Genomic DNA, 16,052 nt, shown 5'->3' on the forward strand with positions numbered 1-16,052 from the left:
TATGATTATGTTAAAAGACAAAATGATGAGCTAATTACCGAGCTTGATACATTAAAAGGACAATTTGAAACTGCAAATTTTGATTTTAGAAAATTTGATGGATCAAGCGAGGTAGTTGCCAACATGATTGATCACTGCATGCAGTTCAAACGAAATCAGTCAAAGGGTTTAGGATATGATAGTGTACCTCCTCCTTATAATCATACATATCAGTATCAACCCCTATCCAAGGATGAGATTGCCAATGAACCGTTTATGGTTTATGGCAAGCCATCTGGTTTCGTTTCAGGCGGACTTATTAATGTTGAAAGTTCTAACATTTCTACTTCCCCTGCAGATCAACCATTAGATCAGGCAAAGCGTGAAGCTGGAGATTCTGTTTCTGTTTCTGATAACAAAACTGAGCCTGAACCTGATGTTTCTGTTTCCAATGAACAATCTTCTGTTTCTGATAAGCAGGATATGTCATGGGAGAATGTATCTTGCGTAGATGAAAAAGGTCGACCCAGTTTCAAAATGGACTGGGTTCCAAAGAGCAACTAATCCCGCTCTGTGTCGGAGCAGCTATGGAGGCATATCATCATACTTCGGTTTGTTAGTAGTGGCTGTTCCAGGCACATGATAGGAGGCATCTCTCAACTGTACAACACTCAGAACATTATTTGAGAGTATGTGTCCTTTGCGGGAAAGGAAGAGATCACAAACGGGGTTAGTGCTTAATGACATGAAGAATTTTCGGATCTGTTCTGAGATTACGCGTGCTGTTCTCAGACCTTCTGGATGCAAATTCAATCGGTGACTTACGGTTTGAGTTTTCCTCTCTATACTCCTGAGTTTTTCTTAAGCTGATTCGCTTTAAAGACTAATTTTTGTTTTAGGATAGTTTAAATTTGTGCATTTACTTTCGTTTCTCTCCTATGCACAAATTTAGGGGGAGAAATAAAAACAAAACAAAAATTAGAAAATTTTAAAAAATTCAAAAACATTAGAAAATCAGAAAATAAAAAAAAATATGTTGGTTATGGAATGTGCTTGAGGGAGATGTTTTGGGAAGTGATATAATCATGTGATAACAGGCAATCTGAATCTGTGTAAGGGACTGAATCTGAATTGTCTAGGCTCTGTGTTCGATGCGCTGGTAGGCACGAGAGATTAAAATGGACTTTACTAGGCTTGGTGAACTTAAGGAATCTAGAGACTTGAAAAATCTTGACCTAGATAGATCCATTTAGCCTGACAATACGACGCTCAGATAGGTTGAACAGGGATATATACATGATAATCCACCGGTCACATTAAAGTAATTCGTATCTAGAACTGTGGTTTAACTCTTCCTCGATGTACGAACTTTGTCCTTATTTCCGGTATTGATGGGGCGACTGGGGAATTCCGATAAAGTAGGTCTGTAGGAAATTATTTTCTTGCTTTCCTTCTGTTAGTCATATGTTTCCTCCTCTGCGTGATTGAAATACATCCGACCTGGACTGCAACATATGCAATTCTATTTCTCTGCATCTTCTATCTATGCAATTCTTCCTGTCTGTTAGACATATGTTGTCTCCTTCGCGTGATTGAAATACATCCGACCTGGTACACAACATATGCACCATTCTACTTCTCAATTCCTCTAAATCTGGTTAGTCATATGTTTCACCCTTTGCGTGATTGGAAGAGATCCGACCTGGGTGTATAGCATATGCATTCTAAATCTGACTTCTCTCATAATAATTGTCTGCTCACCTAAAGTAAGGAGTACTTTGGGAGTTCCTGATTATTCGGGTATGTCAGGAAGCGGGAAACATGTTCTAGTACATTTAAAATTGAACAATCACTAGGTTGTCTGTAGATCTCGCTGCTCAATTTAGGTGGACAACAATATCTTTGGTCGTCGTCAGCTGAATGGTCCTTAAGGAATATTATCTAGGAACTTAGGATCACATTGTCTTGTCACTTATAGTATGTCCTAATTTTGTCACAATCTCTCGTGTTTAAGTGGACCACAATACCGACGATTGACCAGATCTATTCTTGAAGGGAGAGGTACTGATAAACGGATAAAGGCTGTCTAAAAACTTTGATCCCAAATCACTCTTAAAGTTAGATATCATTTTTATGTTTGTTAAATTTGTTCATAGTTTTCTTCTAATTTAAATATTAGGGGAGAATTAAAAATTTTAAAAACCAAACAAAAATTAGAAAATAAAAAAAATCCAAAAAAAAAAAAATAGTGTTATTTCTGTTTTATTTCTTTTTCAGAAAATATGAAAAATCCAAAAATATTGTGTGCTAAATTTTTCTTTTAGTTTTGTTTTGTCTTGAATAGTGAATTCAGGTGAAGATGAAACTCATGGAAGTTTGTGTCGAAGATTTCTGAGCCAAGGCTTCATCCGTGATCATCGAAGAATTCTCATTCGAAGGAGCAAGAAATGAAGATTATTCTTTCGACATTCAATCTTTCAACCCCAGAAGCAAAGTGAAGCTGCACTTGAAGATTAGGTGACGGATTGCATTGAAGCCTCCTCAATCAGTCTGCTGCTATCTTGAACCTGCTGAAGTGATCCTGAAGATTAGTTCTCTCTGATGTTCTCTCTGAAGATTCTCAAACTGAAAGCATTATCTTTCAAGAATCAGTACAAAAAGCCTCCTCACCCAATGTGCGTTCAATGTCAAATTCTGAAGAAAAGCCCAACTGCTCAAGATGAAGTCATTCATTGAAGATTCATCAAGTTCATCTTGAAGTTGTGAAGAATTTGAAGATTAAAGTTGAAGCCAAAGCTCCCAATGAAGATTAACAAGGAAAGCCAGCTACTTTTTAGGGGGAGCTTGTTGGGTCATTTAAGAAAAGAAAAGAAAGCTATAAACCAAGGAGGAGATTGTTGGGTCAAAAATATGGTTTATACTTTGCTTTTCTAAGCATTTATTGTTTTTATTATTTGGGCCAAAAATAGTATAGGATTAATTGTAGCTTGGACCGAGCATTGGATTATTTGTATTTTGGGCTTGGCCTTAGGTCCATATATATATAGGATGAGGAGTGCATGTGAAGGATGAACACATAGAATAGAGGAGCCTAAGTGTGTGCATTTGAAGGTGTTTTAGAGAGAGAGAGAAAAGAGAGTGTGTGTTAGTGTGTGTGAATCTTGTATCCGGATCTTCATTCATATCAATACATACAAGATTCATCATCATCTTCTTCTCCTTCTCTTCTATTTGATCTGATATCATCCGTTTGATTGAGATTCCGCACCATCAAACGGATCTGATTGATACACAAGCAGATTAGGGACTTATATTAAGGTTTTGGGTTGCATTAAGGAGTAATTGTATTAACTTTTCATTATTTGATTTTTATATTGAAGTTTTATATCTTACTTGCATCAGTACAAAATTAATATAATTGAAATATATAAAAATATTTTTATGTAAATCTTTCTACAAATTAAAATGCACTTGTATTATAATTATTCAATAAACCCATTGCTATGGGCTATAGACTATAAGCCATAAGCCCAGAATTTAGGGCACAATGGACTGATTCATTCAGTCATGCAGATGTAGCCCAAATTTCCCCAATCCCCTGATTTCTCTGGCTTGTCTCCGGACACAAACGCATTTCAGAGTCATTCTTGTCTACCATCAATGGCTCCGAAGGCGAAGCCCAAACCGACGGCCGCGCCGGCGGTCTCCATTGAAGATCTTTTCACAACTCTTAATCGACATATACAAAGGTCAGAGTACGAGCAGGCCGTCAAGGTTGCAGATCAAGGTAAACACCCTTTCTAACTTGGGTATTTGTTAAATTGGTGCATCGATTAAGTTAATATTGTTTTTCTGCAGTTTTATCTGTTGCTCCTGATGACGAAGATGCAATTCAGTGTAAGATTGTGTCTTTGATTAAGGCTGATAACATCGATGATGCTCTTTCTACTATTGTCGCCTTGTCGAAGAAGTTCCCTTTTAATTTCGGTTTCTTCAAGGTAAACTATCGACATCTATTGGCGTTATAGATTTGTGTGTTTGTATCCGATTTGGCCAATCACTGGTGTTAATTGTTCACTTCCGAGTAGTTGGTACTTAATAGCAATGTGATTCGGCATGATGCAGTTTCTGTTATTAGATGCATAATGAACAGCTGCTGCGCATGTGCAATGTGCATTGATGCTATTTTGAGTCAATACATCCTTTAACTGAAACATCCATGCTTCAAATTTCGCCTCTATTGATGCATCTTCTTTTCCCTCATGATGATGTATAAGCAGGCATACTGTCTATACAGACAAAATAAGTTAGATGATGCTTTGGAAGCCTTGAAGAGCCTAGAAAAAGACTCTGCAACAATGTTGTTAGAATCACAGATTCTATTCCGGCAAGGAAACATGGATGCTTCTGTGGATGTATATCAAAAGCTCCAGAAATCGAAGATAGAGTCTCTGGAGATAAATCTTATTGCTGGTTTAGTTTCAGCTGGTAGGGCTACTGAAGTTCAAGGAATCATGGATTCCATGCGAGTTAAAGCAACCAGCAGCTTTGAGTTGGCATACAATACTGCATGTGCATTGATTGAGAAAAACAAATACTCAGATGCTGAACAACTCCTACTTTCATCTCGAAGGTGATTCTAAATTTGTAATTGGCCTTCATTACTTTGTATTATAATGTGCACACATTTGCATGATAAACTAACAGGATTTAGATACATTTATTAACAGAATTGGTCAGGAGACATTGATGGATGAAAATTTACCCGATGATGAGGTTGAGATCGAGTTAGCACCCATAGCTGTACAGTTGGCCTATGTACAGCAGCTTTTGGGGAACAAACAAGAAGCCATTGCATCTTACACAGACCTAATCAAACGGAATCTTCCAGATGAACCATCAAATGCAGTAGCAATTAACAATCTAATAGCATTAAAGGGTTCTAAAGATGTATCTGATGGATTAAAGAAGCTTGATCGTTTAATACAAAAAAACAGTGGAGATCAAAGCTTCCACCTTGTCCCTGGACTAGAATTAAAGCTCTCACCTAAACAGAAGGAAGCCATCTACATTAATCGAATGCTTCTGCTTCTTCATTCTAACAAGATTGACCAGGTTATGATTACATAATTCACTTTATTTATTCTTTCTCCATCAAATTTTTTTTCTTTTTTCAAAAGTCTTCATCTTTCTGATGAAACTTTACAGGCCCGTGAGCTTGCGGATGCCTTACCACAAATGTTTCCCACCAGTGTGACACCTGTACTGCTTCAAGCTTCTGTCTTTGTGAAAGAAAACAAGGCTGGAAAAGCTGAAGAATTGTTATGGAAGTATGCAGAGAAGTTTCCAGACAAATCAAAGATTGTTCTTCTGGCTAGGGCACAGATTGCAGCAGCTGCAGGGCATCCTCAAATTGCATCAGAATCTTTACTAAAGATCCCTGATATTCAACACATGCCAGCCACTGTTGCAACTCTTGTATCCCTAAAAGAACGTTCAGGAGACATTGAAGGTGCTAGTGCTGTTCTTGATTCTGCTATTACATATTGGTCAAACGAAATGACTGAAGAGAGTCAACTGAGTGTTATCATGCAAGAGGCAGCAGCTTTTAAGGTCAAACATGGGAAAAAAGAGGAAGCTTTGAAACTGTTTGAGAAGCTTGTGAAAAGTCATAACAGTATTGAGGCGTTAGTAGGTTTGATAGAAACTGCTGCTTATACAGACGTTGAAAAGGCAGAAACTTATGAGAAGAAACTGAAACCACTTCCTGGTTTGACATCTGTTGATGTGAATGCTTTGGAGAAAACTTCTGGTGCTAAGTATGTTGAAAACGGGCCCCACTTGGGGAATAATAATGTTGAAGTTCATGAAAGTAAAAGTAAGGAAAAAGTGAAGAGGAAAAGGAAGAGAAAGCCGAGGTACCCGAAAGGGTTTGACCCTGCTAACCCGGGCCCACCACCTGATCCAGAAAGATGGTTGCCTAAAAGGGAAAGATCTAGCTACAGACCAAAGAGGAAAGATAAAAGAGCTGCTCAAATTAGAGGCTCTCAGGGTGCAGTGGCTAAAGAAGCTGTGAATGCAGGAAACACAAAGTCAAGTCAACCATCAAATGCAAAAGGATCTTCAAGCAATGCTGCTCAACCCAAGCCTTCTTCAAAGTCCTCCAGGAAGAAATCCAGAAATTGAAAGGGTATGTGTGTCATTTTCCTTCAATTTTTTTTTTTGTTTTGTTAATTAGATTCTAATATGGTTTTGCCATTAGTTATCTATGAGTGAAAGGCAGGACATATTACATTGGTTGTTGACTTTTGCATTACTGTTTTGTTGGAATATCTTTGACTTTTAAAAATGAGTATGCAATGATTTATTAGGTACTTGAGAGAGTTTGGAAAAAGGGTAGTTCTTGTTGTTCTTGGGGACCACTTTTATTGCCTTGAAAACAGTAGATGAATCAGGATTGTTCTTGTTCATGGACCACCATAAATGGTATCAAAGTTGCATGCTCAAATGCAATTATTTGTACCAATCCTCTTTAATAGGCTTAAATGGTATAACAGTTGCATCAGTTTTCATTCTGATTTTGATGTATCTTTCTCCATGGAATATAAAATTGTTCCATGTCAAAAAGATTTAATTGAATATGGGATTTGAGTATTTTAAACAATTATGAGTAAAAACATGATTAATCCAATGTGACGTAGGATGCCAATAAAACAACTTCCAATAGAATGTCATATCAAAACGTAATCTAGTTAAATGTGTAATTAGGTCAATAATAAGTTAAAGACAAAACTTCAAAAATGGTCTCTGTGGTTTTCAAAAATATCAAGTTTAGTCCCTAAGTTCAAAAAACCTCACAGATGGTCCATGTGGTTTCAAAACTTTTAACAAATGGTCCTTTTCGCTAACTCCGTTAGCTTTTGGCCGTTAAGTGAAGGGCATTTCAGTCATTTCACAACCACAGGGACCATTTATGAAGTTTTGCCTTATTTTTTTTAAAAAAGAAAAATAAATATAATTATTTAATATTAAAGGGCCCACCCTCTCTCTCTCTCTCTCTCTCTCCAACAACCCCACCCTTATTCCCTTCCTGATTTCCGATTGAGAGGTTTGATTCGTGGTTTCTAGTTGAGGGATCAAGTTTCAACTACTAATAATCTCCAACATGTATAATACACTGGGATAGTGTTCATCTGTTTTTGGTTCTTGGGCACAACTTGTTGAAGTTGTCTTGTCGTTTGGTTCCTGAATTGTACATCTTGATCTCTCAACCTGCTTGTTTCTTAGATCTGGAAGATAAGAACCCAGCAATGAAGACTGATGAAGAATTTACACATACAAACGGCGATTTGAATCTTACCTTTGATTCTTGTGAAGAAATAACGTTTCAAGAAGATTGGTAGAAGATGGTTGCGTCATTGAAGAAGATGAACAATGTCACTATGTGTTCCAGCGTTTGTCACCACTAGTGAACATGAAAACCACCATGGAGATTACTTTTCCCATCGATTTTTGGATCTGGGTCTTAAGCCACCGCCACCTGGGTTTGTTAAGGTGGGTGGTGATGAAAAAGCAGGGACAGTAGTAGGTGGGATTTTGTGTATGGTTTTTGTTCTAAATCTACCTTTCTCCATCTCTGTTTCAGGTCTGGAATTAAGAACTTAATTCGTTTCTAAAATACTTCTAATCGAGGTTCTGTGACACCTAACATCGACCCCAAGACACACACAATGAAGCTTTTTAATGTGTAATTAGATATCAACAACAGTAGCAAATCGTTTTCTAGAAGTGTGTGTGGAGCTTGAGTTGTAGCCGAAGAACGGGGAAGAAGATGATGGAGTGGTGGTGTTGTTTCGTCTTTATAACTGAAAATCTCCTATTCTCAATCGTTTTCTGGTTATGTATCATTCACCCTTCAAATCAATGATAAATAAAAGGAAGAAGGGGGTTTTAAATTAAGATCTTTCTTGATCTGAAGGAATGTTACAGATGTGTTTTGAAAGAGAAGAATAAACCGATCCAGTTGCACAATCTAGTCTTTCTTACGAGAGAGAGAGAGAGAGAGAGAGAGAGAGAGAGAGAGAGAGAGAGAGAGAGAGAGACCCTTTAATATTAAATAATTATATTTATTTTTCTTTTTTAAAAAAAGTTAAGGCAAAACTTCATAAATGGTCCCTGTGGTTGTGAAATGACTGAAATGCCCTTCACTTAACAGCCAAAAGCTAACGGAGTTAGCGAAAATGACCATTTGTTAAAAGTTTTGAAACCACAGGGACCATCTGTGAGGTTTTTTGAACTTAGGGACTAAACTTGATATTTTTGAAAACCACAGGGACCATTTTTGAAGTTTTGTCTAAGTTAAATTGTACCATATTCTCTTTTAAAATCCTTACAACGACATAAAACCCATAAATATGTATGAAATATATGAACATGTGTGGTAAATTGAAAAGGACGTAATTGGTACAAATACACAAACTCGCCATTGTTTAGATGAAAATATGAACAATCTCCAACTCCTACCTGTAGGTTTGTATTTTTTCATAGGTTTAACTGTCGAAAGTTTTTTTCTTTTTCCCTCCAGTTTTACCCATTAGGAGAGTTTGTTACAATTCTCTAAAAAAACTATTACATAAAACCTTGAATTCTATAAAAATTATTATAATTTTAAAATTTTATAGTTTAACCACTTGAAAGAAATTTTTCTTTTTGAATTAACCAATTAAGTTTTGATTTAAAAAAAAACCAATTTTAACCAAACACTTTTTTTTTGTTACCCCCTCTTTTATCTATGTTTTACTCGTTATTGTTTGGCATATGTTCAATGATCAATGGTCGGTTCATTGATTTTTAATCTGTAAAAAAATGATTTTAAAGCTGTGTAAGAATAAAAGTGGACCATAATATTATTTTTTATAAATAAACAAAATTTATCAATACTACTATAAGATTTGACAACTAATAGAACGTAGTAATTATATTAGTTAGAAGGGTTAAAAAAGTAGAAAAACTGATCATTATCATCAAATAATTAGCGACATAAGCTTCCTGATTTCAATCTGTTTTTCGACAAGCTAATAGGTCGCTAAGGCCTTCATTGATTCCATCGTTGGTCTGTCATGTTAGGCTTTAGCGATGGATTTCCAAAGGAAACTTCCGATGTTGATTTTTATGTTTTTAGCATGTACTCAAAGTTTCGGGTTCTTCATATATATATATATATATATATATATATATATATATATATATATATATATATATATATATATATATATATATATATGAGATCCATTAAGAATTCATAGTTTCCCGATAACCCAATAATTAAAGATGAAGCGTTAGATCAAAATTAACTCATTAAGGACATGATCGTCATCTTATCAATATTATTTAATATTTAATTTTTTGTTATATTGGAAATATTAATAAAAAGCTCTAAGAATTAACATTATAAATCAAAATTTTGGATTTTTTTTATAAAAATAATATATTTAGACTTTTTAAAAAATGCATATTTTTTTAATTTTTTTTAGAAAACATGAATTTTTTAAAAACAATTGAAAAAATACTACATTTTTTAAAAAAACTATAATTTTTTTAAAAACAATAAACTTTTAAAAATCAGTAAATTAAAAAAAAAAAAAGCTGGAACATTTGAAAAAAATTTATAATTTTTTTAACCAAAAAAATCAACGTTTTAGGTGCATATATGCATATTTTTTCAAATGCATATATGTATATTTCTTATACTATAATATTCGTAAGTTGAAAAAACCCATTTTATTTACTAATCTATAAACACAATAGTACAAATATTTTATTCGATACAAAATAAAATATAAAAAACAAAAAACTCTACACAATTTCAAAGCGTTTTCATGTCTCCGTGTCAAAATTTCCATACTTTCTTCAATTTATCACTTTTCACATCTTCAACTACAAATTATTCCAAATCTACAAGAAAATAAAAAAAATGATAAATGTCAGAACACTCATAAAAATGCATATGTATATATATATCATGTAAGATTTACATGTGATTATATCATGTAAAATTCAGATGTGATTGTATCTTATAAGATTAAAATGTGAAATTCACAAGAAAATTTAAAAACATAATTAATGAAGAACACTCACACAAAATGCATGTGTGCATATAGACGTAATTCATATGTGATTCACTTGTGAATCACTATACTTATAGTCTTGCTTCAAATTAATTAGTAAAATATTATGCCAATTCATACAAATCACATATGATTCATATGTAAATTACATGTGATTTACATGTGATTCATATGTGAATTACATGTGATTTATATGTGATTTAAATGTGAATCACATGTAATTCATATGTGATTTACTTAAAAATCTTTAAAAAAAATTATACATTAACCACAATTTTATTGTGACATCCCCATTTTCTCGGCAAGAAAAGACCGATTTGTTTATGCTTATTTAAAAATCAGAATATCCTTTTTGAATAATAATATTGCGGAATTTGTTCCCAGAAAACATGATACTAATATTATTAAAGCATTTCCGAAGAAATGTATTTTATTTATGTTAAAACATTGGGATGTCATCGTCAATACAAAAACATAAACATAATGAAATATTACAAGCCTTACAATAATTAAACTAGTGACCTAATACTCCTTGAATCTCTCAGCAGAATGTATCTTTCATCTAGCCACCTGTGATACAATAAACTGAACGGGTCAGGTTGGGAAACCTGGTGAGTAATAGGGTTTTCAACCCACAATAATATAGTTAATTTGTTTCTTCACATATTTCGTGTCAAACAATTAACCCGGTTACCCATCCCCATTTTCTTTATTTATTCTTCCCTAAATATTTATCCTAATGGTCATCTCCTACATCGTATTTACCTCTCATCTCCTTACATCGCATTTCCTCATATGTTTGTTCCTAAGGATCATTGCCTACATCGCATAGATAGTACAATTTCAGGGATTACTCCCCCAATACGTGTCCAGTAAGGGTTAGAGTATCATCGCATGAATACATAGTTACTACATCTCTTGAACTCCTAATTCATCACCTACAAGTTATGAGCCTGCTGGTGTTTCCATATGACTTGTTTAGATTAGTCAGTGGTTGCCATCTATACTTTGGTAGATGACTACATCGCAACATCGTAGGTCAAGGTTATGGTATCTCCTAATCATTTCTTATCTTGCATCACATAATCATCATCACATATCTATCATCACCTAGTTATCATCACCTTTCTATGATCACCTATCTTTCATCACCCGTCACTACCCAATACATATTTATAATTATATAATACTTATATGATTAAATCAGTTAAACATCATCACATAATATCTTATCTAAGACATAATATTCTCAACACAGATAATAAGCACATAATCATGTAATTATCTAGATATTTCATATCTATGTGTAAAATGAAAGTAACTATGCACTCACTTGTTATAGTGACTACTCGAAATTCGGGCAGCTTTTCGCTTCTAAAAATTGTCTTTTACTTTGACAAAACCTAGTATTATTATCACTAAGTTTTAGTCCAATATTTATTGTGACTAATTATTAGTCTAGATTCATCATTAATTCAAAGTCTACTTCAAGATCTATCAAGTAAGGAACAACCAGGTAGGATCATATCGGAGATAGGGTTCGTTTGGTATACAAAGTATACTGTTTGGAAATCTCACTTTGTACACCTCACTAAATCACAGCCTAGACATCATCCCCGTAAGTAGATCAATCAGTATAATAACTTGGAATCACTTATACATCTTGTTTATAGGTTCATAATAACGATAATGAACTTAAACATAAGTTATGCTTAAGGTATGGTAAGCATAACTCTTTTACAGGGGGTTTAGCGAGGAACCGGGCTCTGCGCGTACAGAACTTCTAAGCCGAAAGCTCTTCTTCTCGGGGCCTTATGGCGCTCCGGGACTCGGTACTAACACCTAGGAGGTGCTAGAGGAAAGAATAAAGGCTTTGGGGGTGTTTTAGAGAGAATGGGTGATAAATGTGTGATGAATGGAGTGATTTACGCCTTCTATTTATAGGATTTGAAGATGATGAACGCGGGGCGTTTCCTAGCATTACGCTGGACGTTCGTGGCCACATGTCACCATCTGATGGCAAACCGTAGGGAAGAAGGTGCGGCTCAGATCGCGCCACATGTCACTCGCTGGTTACTCCAAAAACTAATTATCTTCTAACATCCGTAACTTTCGCATACGAGCTCCGTTTTTGACGTTCTTTATATCCACACATAGGTATCGACGGGATCTACAACTTTCGTTTAGACTCCGTTGGTTAATTTTGAATTTATTTTTAAAGTTATATTTTAACAGGCTTAGACAATTAAAGTCCGTTAAAAATTCATAACTTTGTCATCCGACGTCCGTTTTAGGCTGTCTTTATATCGTTGAGCTTTTATTAACGAGATCTTCAACTCCCCTTTAGGCTGTGTCGGCTAATAAGCGATCGATCTAAAATTCGATTTCCGGGCTGTATACTGCTATGCTAAATCTTAGAAAAATCATAACTTCCTCAAATAAAGTCAGATTTGGAAATTCTCTATATGCACGCTCTCGGTTTAACGTCTAATACGACTTTTGTTTAGATTGCTAAGGCTAAAAAGTATTTCATCAAAAATTCACTTTTTACGTTACGCGGAGCCGTGCCGGTTTAATCGCAAAACTTCGACGGGTCATAACTTCTTCGTTATAAGTCAGATTTCAGCGTTCTTTATATGCATGTAATCCTTGTGACATATACTATAACTTTGGTTAATGACTCCATATGTTATATTTTCATCCTAGGTTTTAACCGTAACTCTTTTGTTCTTTTAAATGAGTATCTAAGTTTTGGATTTCTTAACAGTTGACGGTGCTCAATCGTGCACCCGCTCTTCATACTATGTTGTACTTTCAATCGTAACCTTCGAGTTACAAAATTGATCCTTATTGGAGACTCCTGCTCTTTCTTAAACATACTTAACTTAAGATAAGTTCTTTACTTTGATTATCGTAACAGACCGATGGGTTATGTTCTAATGACCTCTCATCGTATGATGCAATGCTTAGACTCAGGTCTTTTTAGAGTCAAATTTCAGAATGGAAGAGGCCTTCCTTCATGTTCTAATGTGATATAATCAAATTGTAGCATGTAGTACTTCTAGCTACAAGCTTATTACTAAACGGTGATCGCGATACTTCTATTGATCGCTTCGATTATCTTTCACTTAAATCTTCTGGCTTAAGTTGGATACTACATCGAACTTGGTTCTCTAAACCACGTAACATACTTATCCTAGTCGGACTACTAGGGTCGGAATTACAATCCTCTTCTTAGTCATTACCGAAACGATGGTAACGACATACATAAATAAAACGAAATCAATTACTAACTCCTTGGTAACCTTGTGACTTTCCCTGATCCAAGTGCGAATCCTGTGCTTCCGGTAGTATAGGCCTCTACTACCTTTCAAACCTACTCATACTAGTCCCAAGTATTGTCTCGTAGTTCTCCAAGTCACCATACAAGAATCTTACATAGTTATTTAACACATTGGATAACATAACTAAGCTTTATATTATTTATTGAAATGATTACATAGATATTCGAGTTCACCCTACACTATGCCTCTTATATTAGGCTACACCACATAATACTATCGATATGGCTTCTTTATATCTCGATCTTCGGATTTATAGATCCTTACTCCTGATCCCTTGCATCGTCGCCTGCTTCATTAAGGATCATTTGAAATGCTCTTGCCTTCGGCTTTGGCAACACATTTTGCCTTGCAGCTTCGTTTTTCTTTGGGCAGTTTTTCGAAATATGCCCACCATCTCCACATTTGTAACACTTCTTGTTGTCGAATATACAATCTCTGGAATAGTGACCGATCCTCCCACACTTATAACAAGTCACTTTTCCGTCACATCTCCCATAATGCTTCTTCTTGCACTTCTCACACCACTTGGTTCCACCACTACCCCCATACTTTTGGTCGTCCAGGTTAGACTTTGAGAATATTCCTTTCTTATAGGATCTTGAGGATCCCTTAGGCTTCCTCTTTTCTCCAGCCTTATCTTTTTCTAGACCCTTTTCTCTTATCTGAGTCTCTATATTCTTAGCTGCTCTAACAGCTCTCTTCAAAGTAGTTGCCGTTTTTACCGTTGCACCAAAGTCCGCTTGCAATCCGTTAGCAAACCTATCTATCTTGGAGAGCTCAGTAGGCACCAAGTGGGGGAATAACTTCATCTTTTCGGTGAATGCGGTGGCATACTCATCAACACTCATCTTCCCTTTCTTCAGGTTCTGAAACTCGTTGTTTAGGTCTATCAGATCTTTTTCTGAGCAGTATTGCATTTTCAACTGTTCCATGAATGCTTCCCAAGACATTCTCAGGGCTTTTCCCCATGGCGTTGTATCCGCCAACAACTTCCACCAACTTAAAACTCCTGTATTTAGTTGTCTGAATGCAAAGACGGTGTTCTGCCTGATGCTACAGTTGCAGCTTTCAAATACCATCTCCTTCTCGAAGATCCAGTCCATAATCTCCACTGGCTTTGGGCTTCCAGAAAGACTTGGTGGTTTGACACCCAAGAAGTTCTTATACATACGCCCATCCATGTCAATCCCTCTTTCCGGTTCGTTCCTCCTGACCACTCGGGGTTCAACTCGACTCACAACACGACTGTAATTTCCCTCCTCTGACAGCTCTTCATTCAGTTCGGGCTGTACAACAAGCACAGTAGGTTCATCCCTATTCTGTTGAAGTAGAAGCCTCGTCTCTTCCATCTGACGATCCAACATCATTTGTATCATTGCTTGTACTCCTGCCATTATGATTGGCTCGGGTGCAACTGCTACCTGTGGTGCACACTCAATCACTCGTGGTTCAGGTTGTTGGTTTCCATTAGCATTTCCTAATCCGCCGCAAGTTCTCACCATTTCGATCTATACACTCTAGCAGATGTTCAGTGTACAACGTCAATAATTAAGATAGGGAAAGCTTTATTTACGACAGACGTTTAAACCTCGTATCACTCCGAAAAGTTATATGCCAATTCTAATACCGTAATTAAACGTTTAGAAATCTGAACACATAAAGTTTCCAGATTCGGTCGACAATAGACCATAGATCTGATAGCATCGTGCAGCATATAAGACATATTATAGCATAAATCATTTAGCACATAAAAGAAATTTAGGCATCTCCCCTAAATAAGTTAGTGCTTGTGTCTATTTAGGCATGCATCCTAAATATAACAGACACGCATCTCACAATCATCGCTTAGCATTCTAAGTTTAAGTCTAGAAATAAATCCTTAATCCTAGTTCGCTTAAACTAATGCTCTGATACCAACTGTGACATCCCCATTTTCTCGGCCAGAAAAAACCGATTTGTTTATGCTTATTTAAAAATCAGAGTATCCTTTTTGAAGAATAATATTGCGGAATTTGTTCCCAGAAAACATGATAATGATATTATCAAATCATTTCCAAATAAATGTATTTTATTTATGTTAAAACATTGGGATGTCATCGTCAATAGAGAAACATAAGCATAACGAAATATTACAAGCCTTACAGTAATTAATCTAGTGGCCTAATACTCCTTGAATCTCCCAACATAATGTATCTTTCATCTAGCCACCTGTGATACAATAAACTGAGTGGGTTAAGTTGGGAAACCTGGTGAGTACATAAGGTTTTTAACCCACAATAATATAGTTAATTTGTTTCTTCACATATTTCATGTCAAACAATTAACCCGGTTACCCATCACCATTTTTTTATTATTCCCTAAAGATTTATCGTAAGGGTCATCTCCTACGTCGTATTTACCTCTCATATCCTTACATCACATTTCCTTATATATTTGTTCCTAAGGACTTTTCCTAAGGATCATCGCCTATATCGCATAGACAGTACTGATTCGAGGATTACTCCCCCAATACGTGTCCAGTAAGGGTTAGAGTATCATCACATGAATACATAGTTACTACATCGCCGGAACTCGTAATTCATCACCTACAGGTTATGAGCCT

General features: G+C 35.6%; 1 protein-coding gene across 3 annotated transcripts; it reads left to right on the plus strand.

Moving 5' to 3' along the window:
• The first annotated feature begins 3,558 nt into the window (after positions 1 to 3,558).
• Positions 3,559 to 7,956, plus strand: LOC145160779 (SRP72 RNA-binding domain-containing protein). Of its 3 annotated transcripts, XR_013738234.1 has the most exons (7): positions 3,559 to 3,766; positions 3,838 to 3,977; positions 4,260 to 4,612; positions 4,710 to 5,094; positions 5,188 to 6,169; positions 7,267 to 7,533; positions 7,625 to 7,956. XR_013738234.1 is itself a non-coding variant. In XM_079080105.1 (6 exons), the coding sequence occupies exons 1-5, from the start codon at positions 3,640 to 3,642 to the stop codon at positions 6,163 to 6,165; spliced, it is 1,983 nt and encodes a 660-aa protein (XP_078936231.1). In that variant the 5' UTR covers positions 3,559 to 3,639; the 3' UTR covers positions 6,166 to 6,169; positions 7,625 to 7,956. The 3 variants fall into 3 exon arrangements, 2 of the variants coding, with proteins under 2 accessions (XP_078936231.1, XP_078936230.1); XM_079080105.1 differs by lacking the exon at positions 7,267 to 7,533; XM_079080104.1 differs by lacking the exons at positions 7,267 to 7,533; positions 7,625 to 7,956 and having other exon boundaries at positions 5,188 to 6,328.
• Positions 7,957 to 16,052: the final 8,096 nt, after the last annotated feature.

The sequence above is a fragment of the Lactuca virosa genome, chromosome 2 (assembly GCF_052849685.1).
Source record: "Lactuca virosa cultivar CGN04683 chromosome 2, Lactuca_virosa_CGN04683_v6, whole genome shotgun sequence".
NCBI classification, from domain to species: Eukaryota; Viridiplantae; Streptophyta; class Magnoliopsida; order Asterales; family Asteraceae; genus Lactuca; species Lactuca virosa.

Coding starts and splice junctions, on each gene's coding strand:
- LOC145160779 (XM_079080105.1), top strand. CDS start 3,640: ATGGCTCCGAAGGCGAAGCCCAAACCGACGGCCGCGCCGGCGGTCTCC. Junction 3,978..4,259: donor TTAATTTCGGTTTCTTCAAG/GTAAACTATCGA, acceptor ATGTATAAGCAG/GCATACTGTCTATACAGACA. Junction 5,095..5,187: donor ATTCTAACAAGATTGACCAG/GTTATGATTACA, acceptor GAAACTTTACAG/GCCCGTGAGCTTGCGGATGC.